At 46.9% G+C, this 19629-nt stretch overlaps 1 protein-coding gene across 1 annotated transcript; it reads left to right on the plus strand.

The window, feature by feature from the left end:
• Positions 1 to 329: 329 nt before the first annotated feature.
• ZBTB18 (zinc finger and BTB domain containing 18) lies at positions 330 to 1912 on the plus strand (the record flags this gene model as incomplete). The annotated part of the gene is made up of 1 exon (XM_081998149.1): positions 330 to 1912. The coding sequence occupies exon 1, from the start codon at positions 344 to 346 to the stop codon at positions 1910 to 1912; it is 1569 nt and encodes a 522-aa protein (XP_081854275.1). The 5' UTR covers positions 330 to 343.
• Between the last annotated feature and the right edge of the window lie 17717 nt (positions 1913 to 19629).

Below are 19629 nucleotides of genomic sequence, written 5' to 3' on the forward strand. Positions count from 1 at the left end.
TCCCAGGGGTGCAGTCTGGAGGAAGTTTCCTAAAAAAAAACAACCCTGCTGAACAGATTCTATGAACAGCAGTGATACTTTAAAAAAATTACAAATGTACCTGTTTGCTTATTAGAATGGTTTATTTACCATGGAAAGGAAATGGTAACTTTCAGTGGTTGATCGGGGGAAGAGTTGCCATCGTACGTGCGTGTTGAATAATCTTTGCATGGTGTCAGGACCAGAATTCTGGCAATATAAATACGAGGTTTTTAGAGTGGAATAACTTGGATTTGTAAGTTCTGTGATTCCGACCTACATTTAATTTTTAAAAATCTCGTTGCTTATAGGTTATGAAGACAGTATGGAGTTTCCTGACCACAGTAGACATTTGCTACAGTGTCTGAGTGAGCAGAGACATCAGGGTTTTCTTTGTGATTGCACTGTTCTGGTAGGAGATGCCCAGTTCCGAGCACACAGAGCTGTACTGGCTTCATGCAGCATGTATTTCCACCTCTTTTACAAGGACCAGCTGGACAAAAGGGACATTGTTCATCTGAACAGCGACATTGTTACAGCCCCAGCTTTCGCTCTCCTGCTTGAATTCATGTACGAAGGAAAGCTCCAGTTCAAAGACTTGCCCATTGAAGACGTGCTAGCAGCTGCCAGTTATCTCCACATGTATGACATTGTCAAAGTCTGCAAAAAGAAGCTGAAAGAGAAAGCAACCACGGAGGCAGACAGTACGAAAAAGGAGGAAGACGCCTCAAGTTGTTCAGACAAAGTGGAGAGCCTCTCCGATGGCAGCAGCCACATGCCAGGAGACTTGCCCAGCGATGAAGATGACGGAGAAGATGAAAAATTGAACATCCTGCCTAGCAAAAGGGACTTGGCGGCTGAGCCTGGGAACATGTGGATGAGATTGCCCTCAGACTCAGCAGGCATTCCCCAGACTGGCGGAGAGGCAGAGACGCACGCAGCAGCAGCTGGAAAAACAGTAGCCAGCCCCTGCAGCTCAACAGAGTCTTTGTCCCAGAGGTCTGTCACCTCCGTGAGGGATTCAGCAGATGTTGACTGCGTGCTGGACCTGTCTGTCAAGTCCAGCCTTTCAGGAGTTGAAAATTTGAACAGTTCTTATTTCTCTTCGCAGGACATGCTTAGAAGCAGCCTGGTTCAGGTGAAGGTGGAGAAAGAGGCTTCCTGTGATGAGAGTGATGTTGGCACTAATGACTATGATATGGAACATAGCACTGTGAAAGAAAGTGTGAGCACTAATAACAGGGTACAGTACGAGCCGGCCCACCTGGCTCCGATGAGGGAAGATTCGGTCTTGAGGGAGCTAGATAGAGAGGACAAGGCAAGCGATGATGAAATGATAACTCCAGAGAACGAGAGAGTCCAGGTGGAAGGAAACATGGACAGCAGCTTGCTCCCTTACGTGTCAAACATACTTAGCCCTGCGGGCCAAATTTTCATGTGTCCTCTCTGCAACAAGGTCTTTCCTAGCCCCCACATCCTGCAGATCCACTTAAGCACGCACTTTCGAGAGCAGGACGGGATCCGCAGCAAGCCTGCAACCGATGTCAATGTCCCGACCTGCTCGTTGTGTGGTAAGACTTTTTCTTGCATGTACACCTTGAAACGTCATGAGAGGACTCATTCAGGTGAAAAGCCCTACACTTGCACCCAGTGTGGGAAGAGCTTCCAGTACTCCCACAACCTGAGCCGCCACGCAGTGGTTCACACGCGGGAGAAGCCTCATGCTTGTAAGTGGTGTGAACGCAGGTTCACGCAGTCCGGAGACCTTTACAGACACATTCGGAAGTTTCACTGTGAGTTGGTGAACTCATTGTCTGTCAAAAGCGAAGCACTGAGCTTACCTACTGTCAGAGACTGGACCTTAGAAGATAGCTCACAAGAACTTTGGAAATAAAATTTTTATATATATAAATAATATATATATAAATCTATATAGTTGTGGTACAGTCTAAAAGCAATCTTGTTTCCTTGAACTGAAAGTTTGGCTATTAGCTTGTTTTTGCACTTTAAGGCAGCATGAACATTTCACTAATTTAGCACTCCGATAAAAATGAACTGTAGAGGTAATCCGACAAAGTAACAAATTACGGAGCGTATTTTTCCCCCTTTTCAGAATAGAAGCCAGCGGATACTTTACTTCTAAGGAATCTCCAATTCAAAAAATTTGGACGTGGCTTTATTCTCCCCAAAACACTGCATTCTTTTAAGCTCTCGATCTTTTCCCTCTTAAAATCTGAATGTAGAAATCCTCTCCCAATTTTGTCAGTTCCTTTACATTTCTATAATTGCATGAGTCCTTTCTAGCTGTTGGAAACCTGAATGCTTTTAGACCCAAATGGAAAATTTCTGAAATGCTGGATTATCTATTTTTAAACAAGCGGTTGACTTAAAACTTATTATGGCAACTTCTGGATTTCTGACAGTTCCCACTGGAAAAAAAAAAAAAAAACAACAGCAAAACAAAACAGAAAACAAAAAACAACACAAAAACATAAAACAAAAACCCTGAGAGTACACTGGGATCACTGGGACTCTGTCTTACGTGAAGGTTTGCTTGGGATGAAAAAGGATATTGCAGCTTCAGCAGTGATGAACTGTGTGTTTAAAAAATGTGAATTACTGTTATTGTATACTGTAATTGATTACATGGGCCGGGGGGAGGTATCAAAGAACTTGGCAGGTTGTGTTGATGCTCTTAGTTGAGTCTTGAAAAGTAAATATTAACGCTACAGAAATGCATGAGTTTCAGTATATTTTTGTCTTTGTTTGCATTGTATAACTTTAACGAGTGAGTTGAAAATTATTTAATTTCCTTAGGAAAAAAAACCCGACACCGTTGAAAATGCCGGTGTTACGAAGAAGAGAAATGCACTGTTTTTATTTTATCTAATTTAAATTTACTTTCCCACTGTCTTTGAGTTGAGAAGAACTTAAGCTACGAGTCGCCGATTTAGCTACGTTAATAAGGAGAAAAAAAAAAAAAAAAAAAGAATGTTTACAACCAGGCTTCGAGATTTGCATGTGCGGTGTGCATTTACTAACCCCAGACCCCTTCTAATTGCACAGACCCCACGCCAGCTCCAGCTGAGGTGCGTCCCTTTCCCCAGATGAGCATTTGTAGGATTCCTGCTGCACCGCTCCACCACAATAGGTCGTTCTTTTTTTTCCCTCCCGTTGAAAAGAGGCTGTGGACTGAAAAGAAAAAAAAAAAAAAAAAAAAGAAAGAAAAAAAAAGAAGGGGAAAAAAAAAAAAAGGAAAAAAAAAAAAAAAAGGCCCCGGGCTGAAAGGCCTGGGAAGGCCTGAGTGACAGGGGGCCGGGGGAGGGCAGGGGAAGGACTATGTGTATCCAAGCAGCAGAGACTGCAGCCTGACGTGTGGTTTTAATGACCAACACGCAGGTCAAAAGCATTTTGCACAGTGTTTGTTTTCCTGTCTTGCACTTACAAATAAGGTCTATGGGAGTAGCATGGAAAACGTTTGCTGTTTTTCCTTTTTTTTTTTTCTTTTTATCTTTTTTTTTCCTCTGCTTTTGTTTAAAATTTGATCGCCTTAACTACTGTAAACATAGCCTATTTTTGTGCTTAAGATACTGAATGGAAAACTCCATTGTGTATTGCTGGACTGTTTTGGAAATATTTGGTCAAATGTGTGTTAATTTGGCTGTAATGGCATTTAAAACAACAAAAAAAAAAGCTGTGAAAATGGCCTTGGAGCGTTATCTTTAGTTACTTGAATAGTTTCTAGGTTTTAAAACTACATTCTTTTCTTAAGTTAGAGAAGACAATCAGTGTCTGAGGAAAACGGACTTTCTCTTGGATTTTTTTGTGGTCCTCGTGAGTGATTGCTTTTTTCCTTTCCTTAGTTTCACATTCTTCTTTTGTTCTAAAACTTAGACTGACATCTAGCTTTGACAATCATAGTATGTTTTATTTTCCTGAGGGGGGAATAACTTATAATGCTGTTTAGTTTTGTACTATTGGTGTGTTGGTGAATTTTTAAACTGTGTGCTAACTGCAATAAATTATATGAACTGAGAAATCAATTCCCTTGTCTTTTTTCCCTCTTTTAAATTATAGTTACGGAGTATTTTTTATAATGTGTAACTTTATTACTTTTGTACAGACTTCTATTGCTAACTGTGTATGGAACATGTTTTCAGTATGCTTTTGAGCACTTTGTTGCTAACGTACGTATTTACATCTCACTTAACATTCAAAAAAATTAAATGCTTGTGTTTTGAAAGCATTTCTGTGTGTGTAGCTCTTGATCATTCTGTAAAGGGATTTTTTTTTTTTAAATAGTGTTTTTATTCTTCCCCAAAGACTCTCGCAGAAGCAATCTATTAAATTTCAGAAATTTTGCTACTGTGCAAATATCTATACACACGATTCCTTTTCTGGGCTTAATTTCACCCAAGGAGCTCTCTCGGGCTCACTCTTTTGTATTCGGTCTCCATCAGGACAGGAGGGCAGACGGCAACAGCTTAATCTGAAGCACTGGCCGGGAACTGACTGGCCATCAACGTTACAGAACAAGTAGGCAGTCAAAATGTCCAAAATACCGGCAATACATCAAAACTGTGGGGATTGCAGAGGAAAATTAACATAATCCTAAGTCTGTGAGGAGTTCTCTTACGGACTAAATGTTTCTTTAAGTGTAATGAAATGAAACTTAGCGAAACCTTTGAAAAAGACCTGGTTTAGATGCTTGTTGCAGGATATACCCAGAATTCTTGCTTGAGGCCGCTCCATCCTAGGAACGAGACCAGCACTGCAAAGCCCAATGGGAATATGAAAGTAGAGCTAAATTAGAAGTCTGGAACAGAGACAGCAGGACCAATTTGAAGAAGGAGGGGGGAAATGTAATCTTAATTTAAACATTTCATTACATTTGTCATCTGCCTAGGTACAACTGAAGTTGTCCCTTGACCAAGTGAATCTCAGTGCCTAATGCTATTCTGCTTGTCTTCCTACACCTACAGTAATTTGTACTGAGCTGAAATTATCTTTTTTCACTGTTTTATGCTTTATAACAATTTTCAAGCATCATTTGCTGTGTTTGGGGGTTTTTTTTGAGTCATTACAGATATTTTGAAAACGTTTCCTTTTGCCAGTGTTAGCGTCTTTGGCCGCATTGATTTCTCTCTTTCTAGCAGCAGACCTTTTCCGTAGGTTTTCATATGACAGAATATCGTGTGTAGTTAAGATGGTTTAAAGTATCATCAAGACTGAAAAACGGCTAATGTTGCCGTTCTGAAATCCGTGCTGCTGCTGAGCTTTGGATGTGGCTCTAGGCAGATTCACCATTTGTTCTCCAACATTAAGATTTTCACGGATTGTAGATTCCCAAATAAAACTAGACTTAAAAGGAGCCCTTCTTCAGAAGGGTAACAGAAAACATAACTTAGTCATTAACAACAAAATAATTCAAAATATCCTTTATAATTTTGGGCTTTAGCTAGGTGGGATATACACGTGCAGCACACGCTTGCTTGTGGCTATCAAAGTGTTACTTCAGTGAAAAGATGAAACGTACTCCTGCATGTTGCTTCTCTCCATAAGGTTTAATGTACTGACATAGCTAGATAGCGGTGACTTTTTTTTTTTTTTTTAATACAGTCCCTAGATAATGAAGCATGAGAGAACATTTTATTTGGTTGGAGGATATGTGGTAACAAAACCCCCACCGTTCATGTTGCCGTGATGGTCGAAGGCAAATTGTGGGAATGGAGACTGTACGCTCTAAACTTCACAGGTTCGGAAGACTTTCTCTGACCGGAGGTAGTCATCGCTTTTTAAGTGTGAGTACTTCTAGCCCAAGACTCACGGGGAACATGCTAAACATATCATTCGGCTATTTTTTTAACCACTGCCTGTGTTAGCTTAATATTCTCTAATTACGAATGATTTCTCTAAACTCAGCCTTAGGTGTTCGGTGCAACAGAGACTTTTGAATTAGGTACAGCATTCTACAGACCATTCTACGTACCGAGACCTGTGCATGATTTAGGTGCAATTTGAAGAAGAACTTGGTAGGAGTTTAAAATCAAACTTTCTGGCCAAGGAAGGGAAGGGGTCCTCATTGCTCCCCCTGATCTCCTGCATTAGGGGAAAAGCGAATACCGCACAATCCCATGTCCTTCTGCTGAGCAGAAGTGAAACCAGCATATGCCTTCCAAACTTGCACCGCCTTGTTGGAAGCCTATATAAAATTTTAAAACTGGTTTGCAGAGGGATAGGCTCCCTTTTCCCCGCCGTGCTACCCCGCCCCAGCAGCCGTGCTGGACCTGCTCGGGGAGGATGCCACCGTTTTCCCTCGCTGCCGCCGCGGACCCTCTGCTGTCCGTCTGCAGACGACGGATCGAGGGATTTGCCGGCAGTGGCCTGACTTTTTTGGTTTTCCCCTAATTAATTCTGCAATAATCGAATGTTCTAACTTTTTAACAGACTCCTGTTATATAACTTTTAAAATAACGTTTTTCCAGCCTACTTTCAGAAATGAAACTCTGAGCCCTCCTTTTTCTGATCAACGATGCTGCAGCAATTCGTAACTGGTGAGAACTTGGAAGGGAAGAAAATTTCTGCCTGCTCCCTCCTCATGTTTTGAAGCACTGCAAATCCCTTCAGAATGAAGGTGAAATACGTTTCAAGTCCGCAAAAATGCCCTAAAATTAGAAAACCGATTCTAAAATATTGTCATGTAGCCTTCCGTAGCAGGGTTCTCAAACCCATACGTTATTAACACTGTTTGTCCATGTGATTTCCAAACTGAAGTATTTCCAGAGTACGGTCTTTTATTAAAGAAATCTAACCAAAGCATTAAGATTTCTTTTTACTAGGACGGTAAACGTGAATTTTAACAGAACTGTCGGGTATTTTTAAAGGGAGGAAAAAACGATGTACAAATCTGGGCTCTTTCAACGTATTCTAGTTCAGGAGTCCTTGTTTAATTTTTGTTGCGCTTCACTCATATTTTAATCATGTCATCAATGTAGCGAGTTTGGTAACAAAAATTATTTTCTAGACGGTGAGAGAGGAGTTCCTTCTTTATTTGCGCAAACGCTTTTAGGCAGGAGGTGGAAATGTTCCCCTTTTGCCAGCAAAGGAAGACAGTCACGGGAAGAAGAGCCCTGCTTATTGCAACCTACAGCCGGCAGCTCCTGCTCCCGTGGTAAAATTCAGCTAACCCTGTCAACGGCTCTTACCGATGAGAGATTGCGCCCTTTTCGGAAAGACCATCCACTTTACTCTCGTAGGCTAAGAAAGAAGCATTACTTTTAAGCGGCTGTGGAAGCGAAATGCTCTCAGTGCAAGTAACGCGCAGCTTGCCCGGCTCTGCCCGGGCGGGAGAGGGCTGAGCCCTCGGCGCAGCCGGGCAGCCGCGAAGCCAGAGGTGGCACGGGCTTAACTGCGACAGCGGCGGCGAACGCTGCAGGGGCTTTGCGTGATAGAGGTGTTTGCCAACAAAAGGAAGAATATGCTTTTTTTTTTCCAAAATAATCCCTGTTTGACCTCGAGTATTTCTCTTACACCGGAATTTCTTGGGCTAGTTAATTTTTCAGACGGGCAGAGCTCGCCTAGGCTGTGTGCTGATCATCTTCAGGTCCGTTTTGCGTTAGTTTAGCTTCTTACTTGCAGGTTTTTTGCCTTAGTCCGCTAATGCACCATCGTCTCCCTGCAGAAGATACGGAGTCTTCATTCCGGAGGACTCCTTAGCAGGGACCCTTTGTAGCCGGGGGCCGCAGGGGCTCACCCCGGCGTGAAAACACGCCCCTGGCTGGGACAGACCTCGTCTCGCTCCTGTACCACGGCTCTCACTGTGGGGCCAAATTTTCTCTTTTTTGAGGTATTACAGCCTGGTTCTAACAAGCTTTTGCTTGGGGCTACGAGGGAGAGCGTATGCCGTCTAACCTTGGAGCTGAAATTGCCGTGTGAATGGGGATTTTGGGGACTGCAGGAAATAAATAAATGATTAATTGCAAAATACAGCTGGTGACTACTTTTTAGGACGTTCTGATGTGCAGTGTTTTGGTATCGCTTAACCTCAGCATTGCTCCTTAGAGCGCATATTGCGCATGAACATATGTGCGCGCCTGCGAAGACGTAGTTTAAAATAACTTGCTAATTTTTATTTAGGTGTGCGTCGAAATCACAGTCTCAGTTTCTCCTTAAAGATCTTTGGGAGATGTGTTTAGTGTTCGTACGTAGCAGCCAACACAACGTGGTCTTGTGCGACCCATTGCTTGTGATTCCTGCAGTTATCAAGCGCTAACGTGAACACCAAGAAGGATTTTTTTGTGCCACGTCCGGAACATGCCAGATAGGGATTTGCACAGCACATCCCCAGCCATTGCAACCCGGTGCCCGACACCCAGCTTTAAATTAGTAAAATATTTGGAGAGCAAGTTACACGTACATCATGACTTCCGAAAGGATTTAACTGGTAAAGCAATATGTTACTGCCTCAGTACTACAGGAGGTATATTAAAAGGCTTAACTGTCTCAAAACAGCTCTATGGCATGGTATACGCTGTATCTGGATGGAAGTCTAGATAGGGATTTAAATATTTCTTTCACAACCTTCCCGAAATACATTTTGGTTAAGTCTTATTTACAGCTATTAAGAAAACAAAAACTACCCTCGATGCTACATTTTAGGCTTTTGTCAAATTGTCTTCAATTTTAGCATTAAAGCTACTTTTTATAAACTTTTGGATGTGTTCCCAATATACATTTTACAATTTTAAAAATGTGCTTTATCTATAAATAAACCCCCTTGAAACTGATAGAGGTTTATCATACAAGATACGACTTATTTTCAACTGCATTTGCTACGTATTCGCACTTAGTGAGGATTCATGTTGAGATAATTTTGGAAATTCATACCGAGATAAAATACGGTTAAAAATCTTAATGAAACATATCCTGTCTTCATAGGCTATAGCTACCAGGTCTTCATTTTCTGTAGCTTATTCTCTCTTTTTAAAGTAGTTTGACTGGCACCGTCTATCCAGAATCTGATTTCTGTTCGTAGATGATTTTCAGGCTTACATGTATGACAGCTTGGAAAGACTATAAATTCTGCTGTTTAATTATTTTCATATGACTGAGTGACTTTAAGAAAGAGCTGTGTCTTAACGAGCCGAGACTCACTAGGCAATTCTTAATTTTTGGAGGAATGGAGAGCTGTGCATTTCTTTGTTAATTATGAGAATGTAATTTAATGAACACGGGAATGCTGGGCTCCCTGTTGACAGACCGACCAACGTACCTCTGCCAGTGCTGGATAACTCATCGCAGCTTACTTCCAAGGATCTCGCAATACCGGTACCCTATGCGTAAAAGAAAGGGCTCCCGAGACGCAAGGTGAACGCAAAGTTGTGTTTTGCCCAATTCAGTGTGATAAACATAAACGTATTTCTTTTTCATAACGATTGGAAAAGTCTCACAGAGAGAAAACTTCCCAAAAAGTGAGAACAAAAAATGGCGTAAAGCAGTATTTCGCTTAGGGAATTTGTTATTTTTAGCCTAAATTTGCATCGAGAAACCCATGCATTTTAAAATCTCGGCAAGGAGACCTTTTAAAGCCCATAACCAGTAAGCAAAAATGACAGCTTCTCCCCCCCCCCTTTTTTTTTTTAAACAGAGTGCTAATTTTCCTGCGCTCTTTGATCCTCACTAATATACAACACGAAGTTTGCAGCTTGGAGGAGAAGGTGGGGATTCCTGCCGAGCAGAGAAAATACAGCAGAGCCGTGTTCTCCTTCCAGCCCGCGGGCGCTGTGCCGGGGCGAGGGCGCGAGGCAAACGCCGGCGCCGTCCGCGGGGCCAACCCGGACCCCTCCCCGCTCCGTCGCCTGCTGGAGGCGAGCGCCCGGTGTCGAACCAGCACCTTCATCCCCAGCAGCCGGCGCGGGCGGCTGGCATCGAAAGTGACGGGAGCGCTGCGGCTGGGGAGGCGTTGGGTGATGCGGGGCGACGCAAACGCGGCATCAACGCAACGGCGCTGGCCCTTTCTCGGCGGGGAACGGAGGAGGGAGCGCCCGCTGCCCGCCCGGGGCCGAGGGCCGTGCAAGTCAGAGAAGTCCCTGGTGGTACACGCTGATTTTAAAGCGTCACGCTCTGGGCTCGCAATAGCGCCGGGGGGCCTGGGGCTGGATATCTGGGTGCTGCATTGCAAGGCTATTTAAAAAAAAATATATATATATACTAAAGGTAAGGGTCTGATCTCTCAACCCCTTTTCGTGGAATACGCACGCGAGGACGAGCGGCGACGTGAAGGTTTGGGACCTACCTGAGGTGAACTGCCTGTGAGTCACTCCCAAGACAGCGAGGAGATGACTAGCACTCGTCCTAATGCTAGCCTTCTATTTTAGGTTGGTGCTCTTCAGATTCAGGGCTCTCCCACACGAAAGCACAACCATTTAACGCAGGGGTTTTTTTTCTAACAAGAGCCTTTGATAGGCCCTACAGTCATTCATGGCTGAGCCAGAGTCCTTCGGTCCAAACTGCCTGTATCAACAGCAGGCAAAATTTTGCTTTTGGGAATACCCAGCTCCTTTGGGTGGCTGATGTTACTTCCAGAACAGGGTAGAAATATGTCTGGAGCAGAAAAAAGTGATTTACAAAGACATCAGCTTAGCATGTATTTCTAAAATTTAATATCGGTGCTCACCTTTTGAAAGGATCTTATCTCCTATCTGATCTCCTTTTATTTAGGAGGAGGAGGAGGAGCCTGCGCTTTGGACTCGAATGTGGTGAGAAGAGAGGGAACATCTGTAAATAATGGCTTTTTTTAGCAGAGGGATAAGCACATTGTTAAAAGAATGAAGGAAATTACAGAAAAATGAGGTTTAAGGGAAAGCACATGTTGAAAGACAGAGCACATTAATCAGGCTATGGGAATGGGAGGTATAAAGCCTCTTTTCTACACCACTTTGATTCTTATTAAGGACAAAAAGCACTATGAGGGTTTTTTTCCTTTTTTTTGCTGGCTCTTAGGAAGGAAACAATATACCATGGCAAGGTTGTGAGCCTCGCTCCTGGTGCAGTCCTGGAGGATGAAGCATTTTTAATTCATCTCAAAGGCTTTCTTTTTTTTTCTTTTTTTCTTTTATTTGAACAAAGAAAGGAAAGTCTCCTCCTCATGACTTTACAGATGGCAGAATCCCGGTTTTGAAGCCCACACTTGGAAGTCTAGAGACCCCATCCGTGGAGCAGAGGCCCCCGGCTTTCTCCTGCCCTCCTACCGAATGAGGCATTGGGGATGGGGAGCCCATAGCCAACACTGCTTGGTAAAATGACATGGCTCATCCAAACCCGCCAAACTTATTGAAGAAGGATGAAGGAATATTAAAAAAAGGAAGTGAAAGCCATGTTTATCCAGGGTTTGATTTTTCGGAGCGTTTGCACCACATCTTCTGCACTACCTCTCCAGCCCCTTTGTGCACCACGTTTGATGCCTGATGTTAGGCTCGGCTCCACGCCTTTCTGCTGTCTGCTGACCCGAGCTGAACGCGTTCTCCCAGAGTTATTTGTCAGTGAGAGAAAGTAATCTTCAAGTCCTCTGGAGAACACCAGAGGTGTATGCTTAAATGGAAGTTCATCCCTGGGTTCCGGGCAGAAATCAAGCTAATTATGGAAGCGTTCGTTCCATCACAAACCCTCCTGAGATACTTGGTGGTCTTCAGTGGGCATTTGCTGGAACCTCTGGTTTATGTCCACACTATTTATTTAGAAAAATAAGAAGGGGGCTAATGACTTCAGCTGCAGCATTTTGCCAGGCTATATGGATACTCCTGCCGCCGCCCCATTTCCTTCCCACCTCCCCAGCCCCGTTTTCCCTAGGAGACCATTTTGCCATCCCGGGCGCACGCCGCCAATGAGGCTTTCGCCCGTCGCGTGGCTCGGAAGCGGGCTGTGAATCTCGGCAGTCGGCTGCGTGGCTGCGAGCGCGCAGCTTGGTGCCTGTCAAGCATCTTGTTAGCACAGCATCCGCAAGACGACTACTCTGAGAAGTACAACCGGAGGGTTGGAAATCACTGCGACCCCCCCCGCGTTTTAACGACGGCTCTTCTGCGCGGCTGGCGGGGGGGTGAGGAGAAGGAGGGAAGAGGGAGAGGGGAGCAGAGCCTTCTAAAAGTGGGGCTTGCTTTCCATTGCAGCCCTGCGGGAAGCCTTGCCGCTGCCCGAGCCCCCGGCAGCCACACAGGGCAGGGCTCGGCGTGGCCGGGCAGGACAGAGACTGGTGGCATCTTCATGGCCCCGTCGCTCTCCCCACGGGCAGGGAGAGGGGAAGCGTTCCCGGCCCCACGGGCTGTCAGCAGCTTGGGGAGGTCCCCCAGCGCCTTGGCAGGGGGGATTGGGACGCTGCAGCGCGGGTGCCGGGTGGTTTGGTCGCCGGTGCCGCCGGGCTTTGCCGTGCCGGGGCCGCGTGGTGCGTTCCTCCGGGCCACGCGCTGCTGCGGGGCGAAGGCTCCCCCTCCACAGCCAGCGCCAAGCGCCAGGTCTAGCCCGCGCCGTGGCCGGAGGGAGGGACACAGCGGCCTTCGTCTTTTTGTTTCCTTGTTTCTTGGGGCGCGCGCTAACGTTTTGGAAGCTCGTGCCTGATGAAGGTCCCAGAGCGATTTCGGTCTCCAGCTGTCCATCCTCCTGGGGCCTCGGCTTAGGCACGTTTGCGAGGCAACCAGCGCCACAAAAACATCCGAGTGCGATCTATTTTTTCCTTCTCCTTTGTTGTTTAATGGATGACTCAACTTTCTTTTGTGACTGGATAGCTTTAATTTATAGTTTTTAGGCGCGCGATCGTTCCTCTCATTATTTTGGGTTAAATATTCTTATTTGTTGATTATTTAATAGTTTGTTTGGATAAAGATGGGAAAAAAAAAAACCAGCTTGGTGCCATAGACCGAGTCCAAAAGAAATTAACTGCTCTGCTGCACATATTGGAGTAGGGAGTTTGCGGAGAATGCAGCCCCGCTAATGGACTGGCAAACTGATAAAGGCTTTAAAGATTCCATATAACTCCAACGCTGCCTCGTTTTGTTAATTAACTCTCCTTGCTTTGTAGCAAGGTTGTCCCAGCTATGGAATAAATGAGTGAAAGGGCTGGGCAGTATACATTAAACATCATTTTACGCTTAGCCTTGTGGAGGGTTAAGGCTTGCAGGGAGTTTTTGGGGTGGTTGGTTTGGTTTTTTTTCCCACCCGTCCTTCCTCTGTCGGCGTTCTTGCCCGCGTTGCGCGGGGCTGGAGGGGGGCACAGGGATTGCACCCGCGGCCCCTCGGTGCCATCCCGCAAACGGTGGCAGAGCGATGGCCGGGGCACTGGGGGGTTTGCGCTCCCGCGCCCCGGGATCGGCACGTAACCCACCGGCAGAGGGGAATGCGGAGGCTGGGGTGCCGGAGGGACGGTGGCGGCCGCTACAGCGAGGGGCGGGGAAGGAGCCACAAAAACCAAGGCACTGCTCTCAGCAGCGGTAAACTGTCCTCGAGCAACGACGACCGACTTCTCCGTTCTGCGTCCCGGAGAACAGGCGCTGTTTTGATGGACTGCTTTATTTAATCACTGTTTAGCTGGAAAACGGCTCTGCTAAGGCATTAAATATTTCCATGAAATAAAGGTCATTGTGATTTAAGTTTTTAAATGATTCACTAAATATTAAAGCTGATTTCGCTTTTGCTGCATTAATTTTCTAGTATTCCCTCTGTATGTTTTCTTTCATAGGGCATACAGATTATTGTAAAGCCTGTCAACCAAAAAGGGGCAACAATCGAGAAAAAAATGATTTATTTATTTAGTTAGTTATTGAAATCTCCGTGATTCATGGGACAAAGTTCAGCGATGCATCACACCATCCACTCTCTGTCTGGACCGACGCAGGGGTTTTTGTGGTGGGTTTTTTTTTTTTTTTACTGTGTTTTTTTTTCCTAAAACATTACTTCTTGGCAAACTAGATATGCAAATGCCAGAATACACTAAAACCACATTTAATTGGACCCACTTGCCAACTTCTTGAACACAGCTTGGATTATTTCACTGGAGGCTGCTTCTGTTAAAAGATGGGGGAGGAGGAAGTGGCATATTGACAAGGCTTCAGATAATTTTTTTTCCACTAGAAGTACAATGATGCCATGAGCCAAGTTTGGAACTATTTTACTATGTTTAATAATAATTGTAATTAAAGGATATTGTAAACATATGCATTTAAGTGGAATGTAATGGGAATACAATCATGTCACTAATTTAGCTTTGGATTAATTTTCAACTTTTTTTTTTTTTGAGGGGTAACCGACTCCCGCGGTAGTTGGAACCTGTGCGGCGCTGTGAAATGCTGGTTTAGAGGGAGGACGCATATCCTCTTCCCTAGCTAAATGAGCGGATTAAAAATACTCATTCTTTTAGAAGATCTGTGAAATTCTCATCTCTGACTAGCAATCAATTAAATATAAAGCGTATAATAGGGTTAAAATTACAAGGTTTACGGAGTTCCCAGAAATTTCAAGCGCACGTATGGGTGCATATGGTATGCTTCAGTATTTCAAAGAGAAATAGGAAGCCAAATAAATTATTACCCTAATAACACTGATGCTGTAAAAAACTAATAGAAGGGGGTTAAAGCCTCCTTGCAGAGCCCCTTTTGTACACTGACAGCCACCTGCAAATTTTGGAGGCACCTGCTCCCCTGCCCGCCTTGCCCGCCGTGGCAGCTGGGCAGGGATGCTTTCAAGCCCCCGTTGTGACGAACTTCTCAGGGCGGTGGCAAACCTCACGGGTTTCCCCAGCCGGTGAGGTCTCCTGCCATCCGGCTGCCGGCGAGCGGGGCAGGTACCAGCGCTGAGGTAATGGGAGGGAGCGGGAGGCAAAGCAAACAAGCAAACGTCCCTCCTTGCGTGCAAGTTGTCGGAGTCGGCGGCCCGAGCTGTCGTGGTTTGCAGTGTCAGCCTCAGCTTTTTCTGTAACAGCCTCCCAGTCAAGGGTTTTGCGCTCCTTTTCATTCCCGTTCGCAATTTGGGGCAGCAGATTGGATGCGGCGGGGTGACGCGAGGACAGGAGCAGAGCGGTCCTTGCGGCACGGCACGGGTGGCCATCAGGGGGGACCCACACCTGCCCCCATCTCCGGCAGCAAACGCTACCTCTCCGAGTGGGGCTCGCTCCTGAGTTGAAAACATTGTTTTACCATCTACGAGGGTTTGGGAAAAGAAATTAATCTGGCATAATAGTGGCACTGCAATTAGGGAAGAGGCATCACTTTAGATAATGAGCATCTTTTTAAGGTACTTACGCGATCTGAAAAATCATAGCTGGGTTGGATGTTCTTTAATCTTGCCATCCACCCAAAGCAAATTTGCAAAGGAGGGGGTTTATTGTCATTAAAGGAATTCTTTCAGCTATCACAGGAGAGAAAAATTTCTTTGTCATTAGCAAAATCCCTGGCTTTCCTTCAGCAGTTTACACGATGCTGTTTTAAAATGTGCTTGTCTGCAAGCCTTCGCAGGAATCTGAATTGTGAACATTTCAGCGTTTGGATGTAAAATCTGGGATCTCGATTTAGCCTTCTGTAAATGCAAGGATGAAGGGCAAAGCACAGATCTGGGCATGAATTTTTAAATTAAGGGTATTCAGTTTCACAGTTTTAGGATGGCACCTATATGCAGTCGACAACCAAGATGTCTGAGCAGCTCACAGTCTGGAGTTTATTCTTAAATAGTCTGTGCGGCCTGGATTGCCTATTGTCCCTCGTACATAAGGTTCGGGGATGCATTGGCCCGGGCTACGCCAGCAAAACTTCTCCGCGCAAACCTGGCAAGCGGCGGCAGTAAAAAAGGACAGAAATCATTCACGTCCCTCGTCACTGTGCCCGTGCTGATCGCAGCCTAACAGGGGTTGCATTCAGAGGGAAAAACGTTCTTCTCCTGGGTTAGATCATTAGGCTCGGGGAGCAGGTTTTTTTAAGGATGTCCAAGGAAAAACTGCCGCCTGCTGCAATGGGCTGTAGTTGCGCTGGGTGGTGGAGCTGTGCTGGCGAGCCCTTTCTGGGGCACTTGGAGCCAAACAGACCAAGTGACCATTCCAAGCCTTGCGGGAAGCCGGTGCCAGAAAAGAAATTGCAGCACGGTCCCTTGTGTTGCCGTTCAGTGTCCCGAGCACTGAACGATCCACTCTCCAGCCTTAACTCTGTTTAAAAACAGCAAAGGGACAGCATTCAACCGGAGCTTTGTATTAAGGCTCAATGATCCGCCTCCCAGAAAAGAGATCAAAACCTTTCAGTACAATAGAAATTAGTTGCCTGAACTTAAAGATGAACCTAAGGCAGTGACTGTGGCAATCTGTGGCCAGCAAAAGTGAATGCAATTTATGTTAATTAATAGAGAAGTATTTTTTCGAAAAGAGCAAATGGGTTTCTGAGATGAGGCTGGAGGACTAGTGTCTGAGGAAGGTGGAGATGCTCAGTATGAGAAGGGTATGGGGCTAAGACAAGCGGGAAATAAGACCACCAGTGTGTGAAATGTAGAAAGAGCCGACAGGTCGAGGCTCTCAAGGGAATGAAATGATAATAGGGACATTCTACCTCGAAGCTGCGTGAAAGGCGGGGTGGGTTACACCGCAGGGTAGCTGGAGGACTGGCATGTAGGAAACCTCCTGGGTTTGGATCAATTTGGCCAGACACTGATCTGAACGTCGGGGGCACAGAGAGCGACCAGAGGGTGACGGGCGCGCACCCTTGGTGCGGGGAGGGCACAGCCCCTCGTGGCTAATGCCAGAAGTAAAGGCGGCGAGCCGAGACATTTTTCAGGGGATTGCACAATGGAGAAGACGGGGGAGGCCTCTGGGCCAGGGCCCGCCGCACCACCAGCGTCCAGACTGAGCCGGGGAGACTCAATGGCACGAGCCGGCGAGGGTCGGTGAGACGCCTCCGTGGGGCCGGTACGACCGACGCCTGAGCGCAGCGCCGCGGCCGCTGTGGGCCCGGGCAAAGCCAGGCTCGCGGCGGCTCCGCTCCCTTACCTGTGCGTAGCGCTGAAACGCCTCGGGCTAAACCACGACGTGCAGCAAGGGCTGTTTTTCAGCTGAGGCTGCGACAGGCGAGTTGTCTCTTTCCGGCCCGGGCGTGCTGGCCTGCAGGAAATCCTGAGGGGCAGGAGGTGCCCTCCCCGGCCCCGGGGGGACCGGCGGTCCCAGCAGCCCTGCGGGGGTGGGACTGGGGCAGAGCCGGAGCCCTCGGCGGGACCCAGTCCGCAGCTCTCCTCCCTGCTGCCAGCCCGAGCGGCAGACCCGTGCCGGCCCCGCGGCGCCGGTGGCTCACCGAGCGGCTGTGACCAGGCGGGTGGCGGGGGCAGGTGCGTTGCCACAGAGTCACAGGCGACAGGAGGGTTGAGGTTGGACGGGACCTCTGGAGGTCACCTGGTCCGACCCCCTGCTGCGGCAGGGCCACCTCGAGCAGAGCGCCCGGCACCGCGTCTGGGCAGCTTTTGAATACCTCCCGTTGCACACATCAGATCAAGAGAGACGCCATTTCGCTCGGCCAGTTTTCCACAAAGAGTTGAGTTGTCGCGTGGGACCTGAAAGGACTTCCCCCCCGCGGCGCTGACCACCGAGCTAGCAGGCACCCAGGACCCCCGGGGACACCCGGCTGCCCGCCTCCACACTACCGCGTCCCCTCGTGAGCGGCTGGCAGCAGCTGCGGGGCTTGAAGTGCTTTCGGAAGGCACAGAAACTCGGGGGTATGAAGGTGGTATTTTAGAAGGGGTAGCGGCCGGTTTGCCTGCTTTTAAATGAGCCGTGATCCAGGGTAAGGGCAAGACGTTTCCAAGTCGCAGCCACGTCAGGGGGATGTTTATCTGCCCTTTAAAGAGCTGAATAAAGTTGCTGTTTCCAATAAACTTGAGTTTGAACCAAGCGTGAATGCTTGAGGTCAAATCTGACTTGAAAGCAATACTAGCGACTCCTGATTAAGAGAGGTGGTCAGGTAACATTTGATAAGTCAAAATCTGAGCCAGATTTTTTAAAATGCGGAGAGATTTCAAAGGCTGGGTCATTACAGAACGTGAGATTTCTATGAATCAGCATGTTACATGGTCTGATGTATTGAGACTCAAACAAATGTTCGACATATGGAAAGACCTCTATATAATGAGAGATGTGAAGAACAGGATGACTGTTTAATTTAGAAATACGATAAGGAAGAGGGGCACATTAGAGGTATATAAGGCAGTGAATAGGACAGCAGAGATAAGCCTGTGCTCCTGTTCGCTCTGTACGAGACTGTAATTTCTATTTACTCACACATGATGAGGACTAGAAAATTTTCACCAAGCATGGGTAATATACCACTGGAACTCTGTGCCACAAGGTACACATCCTTGGAAGGGCACAAAAAGGTTACAGAAAGAAAAATATATATTTATATGGATAATGAGCTATAAATCATGCTTTGGGAAGTAAGCCAACCAAAGGTTGGAAAGAAGTCTCCCCTGTGGGCCACTGCCCAACGTAGGATTCTTGTACCCTGCTCTCAAGGACCTGTGGCTGTCGACAAGAGCAGCAGGTGAGATAGATAGGTTATTGAACTGCCCTGTGGTCTGAAAAATTATGTTTTTTTCAGCAGTAACTGCATCCCAGACGTCCTTCTGCCCTTGGAAAGAGCATGGCCCAAGGGGGCTGGGCACGCAACTCGCAGGGCCCTAGCAAACACGGAGCGACTGGCAGCTGGAACAACCCTCCTGCCCTGGAGGCTGCATTTGGTGTGGCTCAAAAACGGACTGTGGAGAGCCCATGGCAAGCGCACGCTGGCACTTAAATCGGTGGCCACCTGACTGCACTTCCCTTGCCTGGCTTGGCTGGTGACCGGTGCCTGACTGCAGCGTGGTGCCACCGGCCAAGGGGCTGGGCAGGAGGGATGGGTCTCACCCACAAGCTGCGTGTTTTGGTGGGGTTTGGTCAATGCTGCTCTAATTCTTAGCATCCTTCGCAAGGCTGGTAAGGACCAGCACTCTCACTCACAAGTGGGGATGCACTTGGCCTCCTCCTTGCTGGACAGGAACTGTGTTAGGAGCTGGGCTGGCTCCATGAGACTGGTTTTCTGGGAGAAAAAGCAATATGGCAAGAAATGTACGTGCCCGGACCAAATGGCAGCAAACTTATGGTAAAGCCCCTGCATATAATCTATATTCTAATTAATACTCTGCATCGTCTAATCAACAGAAATCTTCTGGCACGCATGGTCCGGTTTGCAAACTATTCAGCAGAGAGCCTTTTCCAACCTCTCCACAGATCAGGGTAATTAAGCAAAGCTGCTGGAGGGGCTTCCCTCTGCAGCTTCTTGAACACTGGGAAGGGGGAACGGTGCTTGAAAAAGACAGGCAACCTCTGGCAACCTCCCTCAGCCCTGGAAGGCTCTCTGGAACAGAAAGGGGGAAAAAAATCGCCTTCCTTTGCTGCTGCTGTTGAGCTGGTCTCGCTCCCGTTGTCCCGGTGCCAGCGCTGAAAGCCCATCCTGCTTCCCTTGCGTCGAGCGTACTGCCCGTCCTAGAGCAGATGCAAAGGCGGCAGCGGGACCACTCAACTTCAGAGCCTCTCCAGCAGCCTCCGAAGTAGGAGAGCGCAGCTCT

The sequence above is a fragment of the Phaethon aethereus genome (genome assembly GCF_964289735.1).
Source record: "Phaethon aethereus genome assembly, chromosome: 3".
NCBI classification, from domain to species: Eukaryota; Metazoa; Chordata; class Aves; order Phaethontiformes; family Phaethontidae; genus Phaethon; species Phaethon aethereus.